The sequence below is a fragment of the Myotis lucifugus genome, unplaced genomic scaffold (assembly GCF_000147115.1).
Source record: "Myotis lucifugus unplaced genomic scaffold, Myoluc2.0 scaffold_100, whole genome shotgun sequence".
In the NCBI taxonomy this organism is placed as follows: domain Eukaryota; kingdom Metazoa; phylum Chordata; class Mammalia; order Chiroptera; family Vespertilionidae; genus Myotis; species Myotis lucifugus.
In genome coordinates, this window is record NW_005871148.1 from 1,223,998 (window position 1) to 1,230,977 (window position 6,980).

The window sequence follows — 6,980 nt, forward strand, 5'->3', positions numbered from 1 at the left end:
AGCAAACGCTCCTTGATCTCCCGCCTTCAGGGCTTTAGGCACACAGTTATCTCCTCTCCCACTATCTCATCACTTCCTCAAAGCTCAGCTCAGGTGTCACCTCCTTCAAAGCTCTCTAAGGTTGTGGAACCCTGTCCTCCGGGAGTGTCTTGCCCACCTGTGAGCTCACAGTCCTTCTGAACAGAGTCTCCCAGTGGAAGTCACTGCTCTTAACCTGTGCCCTCCCCCCTGCCCCCTCCCCTTCCCCACAAGCTAATTAATGCCCAGCCCAGGCTGCAAAACAGGAGGTTCCCCAAGAGTGTATGCAGGAGCTGGAGTACCGCATTGTGCCCTTGTTGGTAGAACGGGGTCCAGCTGTCCACTCGGTCACCGTAGAGCAGCATGTAGCGTGTGACCCAGTCCCAAGAGTTAAAGGAGCCTTGTGTGGCCACCGCCCGGATCCGGTGCTTCTTCATTAAGTCGATCTGGAGCCAGGGATTCGGGTCACCAGTCCGGGGAGACCATCCACTTATGCCTATAGAGGGGACCAGGGCTTTCACTACTGGCTCCCCCTTTACTCCCAGCCCCCCAGAGTCCCTCCCCGCTCCTTGGGGCCAGGCTCACCGTGCAGTCGGGCGAAGCGTGGAGCCGTGAAGAGCCCATAGTAGGAGGAGGCACCCAGGGAGCGATAGTACAAGGGCCCCACCAGCTCCTCATCACAGCCGTCTGGGTTGGGGGGACAGACGTAGTGGACAGGTCAGCCCCTCCCAGGTCTTCCCCAAGGCCCCGCACACTGAGCGACTGGAGCTCCTCCTTCTCAGGTCCCCAGCAGCAGACCCAGCCCTAACTTAAAGCCATCTATTCAACCCGGGCTGCAGCAACTGGGGCACACTCAGGGGAGGCTATCTTCTTCTGGGGGAACTCCTAGGCCAGACCCTCCCTAGCCCTGTTCCTGCCATGGTGTTAATCGGGCTCAGTACTCCCCAAAACACAATCTCAAACTCAGCATCTTTCAGAACCTGAGTCAGCCCAAGACACCAATCCAGCCCAGCTTGAGCATCAGTCCCACCATCAGCATCCCCAAACCGGCACCCATTCCAGATCCAGGCCTTGGTCCCAACCCCAGCCAGTCCTGACACCATCACCAGTTCTGTGTCCAACCTTAGCATCAATCTGGCACCAACTCCACCTTGAATCCCAGTCCCAAAGTCCAGCCCCCAACCCCAAACCCTAGCCCCTGGGCCAGTTCCAAGCCCAAACCCAGCCCCTGGCAAAACCTTAATCCTAGCCCGGGTCACCAGTAACACGTTTATCCCCAACTCTCAAACCGAGGCACTAGCTCTGGCTTGGATCGTAGTGCCAAATCCCAGCCGGGCCGACTCTATCCTCGGCTCCGAGCCCAACCCCAGCCCCGGGCGCGCGCTCCGGCCGCCGAACTGCATTGCGGAGCGTGGGGGAGAGGCTGGGAAGGACGAAAGCGAACCAGCGAGCGCGCGCCGGCGGGGAAGGGACCGGCGACCACCCAGCCGCAATGCGGTGCTTTGAACTCCCGGGCCCAACCCTGCCCGCCTCCGAGCCCCGAACTCACAGTAGCCCCAGCCCTGGGCTCCTGAGACCGCGGCGAGCAGGATGCAGAAGAGCCGGAGACGCATCCTGCAGGGCTCAAGGGTCTCCGCGGCCGCCTCCCAGTGCCCAGTTCGGGCTCGGGCTCCAGCTCCAGCTCCGGCTCCGGCTCTGAGCTCTCCTGGTGCTCTCAGCGGGTCACTGTCTCTCCTCCTTACCCACCCACCCCTCTTCCCTTACCCCTCCCCAACCCTTTCTCCCCTTCGCCCCCCCTCTCTCAGTCCGTTCCAGGTACCAAGCTGCTCTCTACTTTCCACCCCTCTCTCCCTCTCACCCTCCCCCCTTCCCCAGCCTCTCTCTTCTAAAGAAGCGCTGCCTTTCCGGACTCCGCGCCAGCGCACGGCCCCTCAGCCCTCCGCTGTGAAGGGCGGGGGGTAAGAAAGGCCTCCAGGCATCGGGAAATACCCCTGAATAACCTGAGGCTGGCAGTGGCTGTGGTCGCAGGGGAGGGGGAAGGAAGGTCCCTGAAAAATCCAAAGGGGGGCGGAGGGCTGGATATGGGGAGAAGAGTATGTAAAAGATTTTAACATTTTCCGAAGGCAAAGGATGTTGCAAGCACCCTTACCAGGCATCCTCATTATCCTGTGAATTCAGCATTTTTATTTTACTCTATTTTGCAGATAAAAAACCTGAGGCTCAGAGAGGTTAAAAAAAAAACCACATACACACACACACAAAAAAAAAAAACACCATCACACAGGTAGCTAGCAAATGAGATATTCTAAAACCCATTCTCTTTCTACTGGTAGGGAAATTGTTTTTTAGGGAGTGGAATGGGTAAGTTGGTTAGAGAGGGCTCACAGACCCTAACACCCACCACCCTCTTGGCCGCTCTCCCCGCCCCTTCCTTCCTGTCCCACTAGTTTAACTTCTCTCCCTGGTGGCTTTACCTCAGAAACCCGCGTAGCCAGAGATGGGGACCGAGCCCACAGAGCAGGTGGGAGTGGGGGAAGGGGGGAGGAAGGATTACAGAGAGGGAGGGTAAGGTGAAGGCATGGGATTTCACACCTGGCGACAGGCTTCCCCCAGGCTCTGACCTATACAGGATTCCTGGAGCCATGTGGGATCAGGGGCCTCCAGATAAACGGGGCTGGTGATGTGAGGCTGGGGTTGGGGGACAGGACTCGGGCTGAAGGGAAGAGTGAGCTGAACGTAGAGGTCCAAGGTGCAACGGCAGACCTGAGCCCCAATTCTTGAGACCCGCTTGTCATGAGTTTGTCAGTGCACTGGCGGTAGGGGTGGGCTTTGGGGAGGGGAAAGGGGAAAGGAGACGGAGTCTAGAGTCTGGCCACGGAGTCTGAGGCAAAGCCTGCGTGTGCGAGTACTTCCAGGAGAGGGCGCTGCAAGCGGAACTGAAGCTCCCAGGTTTATTAATAATACAAACCCTTGGCCTATGAAGAGCACAGATGCTTCACATCCATTATCTTCCTATTTCAAACAACCCTGCTACATATTAGGCAACTGAGATCCAGAAAGAGCAAGTGGCTTGCTCAAGGTCACCCAGAAAGCTGGATGCAGAGGCAAGGGGGGTGCAAGGAAAGCCAAAGCCTGTTTTGTGTGAATGGGAAGATAAGGACTCATAGGGTCTCTTTTCTCATTTTGACCTCTCCAGGTCTCCTGGGGCCCATATTCTGGAGACGATGAGGAGGCCTACTCAGCTGAGCCTCTGCCAGAGCTTTGCTACAAGGCGGATGTCCAGGCATTCAGTCGCGCCTTCCAATCCAGTATCTCCCTGACGGTGGCTGCCCTGGGTCTGGCAGGCAACGGCCTGGTCCTGGCTACCCACCTGGCAGCCCGAAACGCCGCCCGCTCACCCACCTGCGCCCACCTGCTGCAGCTGGCCCTGGCAGACCTTCTGCTGGCCCTGACCCTGCCCTTTGCCGCAGCGGGGGCTCTGCAGGGCTGGAGTCTGGGAAGTGCCACCTGCCGTGCCATCTCGGGCCTCTACTCGGCCTCCTTCCATGCAGGCTTCCTCTTCCTGGCCTGCATTAGCGCCGACCGCTACTTGGCCATTACGCGGGCCCTCCCGGCTGGACCGAGGCCCTCGGGGCCGGGCAGAGCACATTTGGTCTCAGTCATCGTGTGGCTGCTGTCGCTGCTCCTGGCACTGCCTGCTCTTCTTTTCAGCCAAGACGGACAGCGGGAAGGGCAGCGACGCTGCCGTCTCATCTTCCCCGAGGGCCTCGCGCAGACCGTGAAGGGGGCGAGCGCGGTGGCGCAGGTGGCCCTGGGCTTCGCGCTGCCGCTGGGCGTCATGGCAGCCTGCTACGCGCTGCTGGGCCGCACGCTGCTGGCCGCCAGGGGGGGCCGGAGCGCCGGCGCGCGCTGCGCGTGGTGGTGGCCCTGGTGGCGGCCTTCGTGGTGCTGCAGCTTCCTTACAGCCTGGCCCTGCTGCTGGATACGGCCGACCTCCTGGCCGCGCGCGAGCGGAGTTGCCCGGCGAGTAAGCGCAAGGACCTGGCCCTGCTGGTGACCGGGGGCTTGGCTCTCGCGCGCTGCGGCCTCAACCCCGTGCTCTACGCCTTTCTGGGCCTGCGCTTCCGCCAGGACCTGCGGAGGCTGCTCCGGGGTGGGAGCTGCAGCTCGGTGCCTCGCCCCCGCGGCCGCTGCCCCCGGCGGCCCCGCCTTCCTTCCTGCTCGGCTCCCACCGAGACCCACAGTGCTTCCTATTGGGACCACTAGGGCTGCGCGTCCGGAGGAGGGGGCGAGCTGAGGAAGCGCATCTGGGAGGTGCCTGGGAAAGGGGAGTGGGGTGGGGATGCTGAAAAAGAACTAGGGACCGAAAGGAATTGCTTCCGGACTCTGCCACATTAAACGGATAACATGGACATGAGATGCAGCCCAACGAATGTTACTATTTTTGAGTCACTGACCTGAAAGTGATTTGTAGCAGGGCAGAGCCGCGGGTCCCGCACCGCCCGCCCGCCCTCTCCGCCTCTAGGCGCGGGGCGCTCAGTGGAAGGCGCTGAGAGCCTGGGTGGGGGTGGGAGCTCCAGCATGACACCTCCTCCACCTTCACCCGCGCGCTGCCAACAGAGGTGGGGTGGGAACGCTGCCAGGCGAGGAGGGCGGGGTTCCTCTGGAAATGCCGTGGAGAAGAGCTTTCGAACAACCCGAGTGCTATCCAATAATGGCCGCCTTAGCCAGTACCGAGTTCCCGGCCCCTGGAATGTTCCGGCTGAGTCTGCCGGGGGCTGTGTGTGCCTTTGTGTTGGTGTGCGGATAGGGACAGGGCAGAGATTCCCGTTTTGGGTGGGCTTTTGGATTAGATGACCATTTTATAGTTTCTTCTATAAAATTCTGTGGTGAAAAGCGGGGGGCGGGGGGAGGCAAAAAGTTGAGTCGAAGTTTTTCACCTTGGAGAAAAACCAAGGAGAAAATCCCAATTTGCAAATTTCCAGAGTCATTATCCTGGGCGTGGGGGGCGGGGGGAGGTGACTGTGGTTCTCGTCTAATGCACCGAGGCTGCCGGGGAGAGAGGTTAGACATCGGAGAGAACTTCCAGCTGCTGCAAGAGCCTGGGCTCCAGACCGGGAAGAGGACCTATGGTTGTGGTGTCTCCATCCCTCGGGAACCTCAGTGCAGACCACGCTCCTCTCCGGCCAGGGCAAGGCCCGGGTGACCTGCAGGGACCGTCGCATTGATTCCCTTGGTCTTTGTCTTACACAATCACGACAGGCAGGATGGTGTTCAGGAGCGACAACTCTCCGCACTTTAATATCCGGTCAGCAAAGCTGCCGGGACCACTTCAGCCAGCAGCCTGGGGGCCCGGGGCAGGAAGGGCGTGGCGTGGCGGGGCAGGGTGGTCTCCAGGTCCGCGCTGGCCGGACGCCCCCGCCCCGCCCCGCCCGCCCCGCCCAGCGCGGACTAAGCCTTCCTTCCCGGAGCCTCCGGCGGCTGAGATGGAACCTCGGCCTCCAGGGGCCGTGAACCTCGGAAGGCGCGGAGAAGGCGCCGACCCTCCAAAGGCCCCACACCCCAGCCCCAGGGGGGCAACCTGGAACCCTCCACCGGAGACCGCGGGAATCGCCGCTGAGTCAGCAACGCACGCGCGCGCCCGCAGAGGCCCTGGCCCCCCGCCCGGTCCGCGGCCCCGCCCCGCCCGCTTAGCGCCTCGGTTAACCCCTTCCTACACCAATCAGCAGAATGCACCCCGAGAGGCCTCCACGCCGTCCGAATACAACAGCATTCCCTAGAACCCCAAGTCACTGTCCCCACAGGAGTTCGCTGAGCTTTGCACTCTGAAGCGGATTTTATTTCCGGCCTCGGCCTGCACTTCAAAAAGGAGGTGACTCATGTGGAGGAGCTGGCCTTCATTCAGGGCGGAGGGCCACCGCCAGTGCGGTGCCCGGGGCAGGTAGCTAAGGCTCTTCCCTTTCTCAGGGACCCTGAGACCAGGCAGGGGTCAGAGGCCAGCAGTCGGACCTCCCTCGGTGCCCTTTGCCCGCCGTTCTCCAACGCTGCTCTCGGGAGGGTTTTAACGTGTAGGCTGGTGAGCCAAGAGTTAAAACCAGAGCTTGCAGGCGGGCTTCCGTGACGTCACCAGCCCTCGGTCCGACCTCAGAGACGAGGCTGCACTCACATCGCACGGCCCCCTCCTCCCGAGTCCCTGGCCCCGCCCCACTGTCAACAAGCCAGAGGCACGTGATGCAACCCGCCGCCGTTCCCGTAGCTTGATTGGTGGCCGCGCCCGGCGCCAGGCGCAGGGATTGGGCAGAAGAGGCTGTGACGAAAATTGGACCCTGCCCTGTAAAGAAGGGAGGAGAGAAAGAGGGGGGGATTGGGGGAGCCGGGGGGCGGGGGGGGGCGAAGGGGAGGGGACTTGGGAGGCGGGTCCCGGCGCTGTGCTCGCGCCCCTAGCGCGCCAGTCCCCGGGCTGCAGGGAGCGCAGCGCGCGCGGCCCGGGCCCCGGCCACCGGACGCTCTACCGGACACGACCCTCTCTGGAGCTTGGACAGCTGCCCACCTTGGACTCTGCACCGGACACTGCCCCCCACAGGGCTGGACACTACAACGGACACTACTTCCCAGCTCCGGACATTGCTCCATCTTTCCCCCTGGGTTCTGGACGCTTTTCCCCCTCCCCCTTCGGGGGCCCAGACACTGAGCCCCCCGCAGGCTCTAGCTAACAGCCCCTTGTACCCTAGCGCCAGACACTGCCTCCTCCCGGTTCCCTTCTCCCTTCCCCTCCACCCGCCTCATCTTTCCCCCGGTTCGGGTCGGAGCACCGCCAGTTTTACGACCCCCTGCAGCTCGGCCGCCGGCTGCCGGCTCTCCCATCCCCCGGCTGCTCGCCCGGATGCCTCTCCCCGGGGGATTGTGGTGGCTCCTCTGCTGCCGTCGAGGCTTTACTCTTCTGCACCGGGAATACGGGACGC

General features: G+C 62.1%; 3 protein-coding genes across 3 annotated transcripts in view; 2 read left to right on the plus strand and 1 right to left on the minus strand.

The window, feature by feature from the left end:
* CNTNAP1 (contactin associated protein 1) overlaps positions 1 to 1,720 on the minus strand; it is a 12,556-nt gene extending 10,836 nt beyond the window's left edge. Inside the window, 3 exon segments of the mRNA XM_023756971.1 lie at positions 321 to 514; positions 604 to 705; positions 1,568 to 1,720. Of these exon segments, the coding sequence (XP_023612739.1) occupies positions 321 to 514; positions 604 to 705; positions 1,568 to 1,631 (360 nt within the window). The 5' untranslated portion in view covers positions 1,632 to 1,720.
* Positions 1,721 to 2,174: 454 nt separating this feature from the next.
* Positions 2,175 to 4,447, plus strand: CCR10 (C-C motif chemokine receptor 10). The gene is given in 3 exon segments (XM_006092347.3): positions 2,175 to 2,539; positions 3,215 to 3,904; positions 3,907 to 4,447. Coding segments are annotated over 3 exon segments (1,092 nt in total). The 5' UTR covers positions 2,175 to 2,515; the 3' UTR covers positions 4,285 to 4,447.
* A 1,998-nt stretch (positions 4,448 to 6,445) lies between these two features.
* PLEKHH3 (pleckstrin homology, MyTH4 and FERM domain containing H3) overlaps positions 6,446 to 6,980 on the plus strand; it is an 8,668-nt gene continuing 8,133 nt past the window's right edge. The window contains exon 1 of the mRNA XM_014458772.2: positions 6,446 to 6,978. Coding sequence (XP_014314258.1) covers positions 6,902 to 6,978 — 77 coding nt within the window. The 5' untranslated portion in view covers positions 6,446 to 6,901. The remainder of the gene's footprint in view (positions 6,979 to 6,980) is intronic.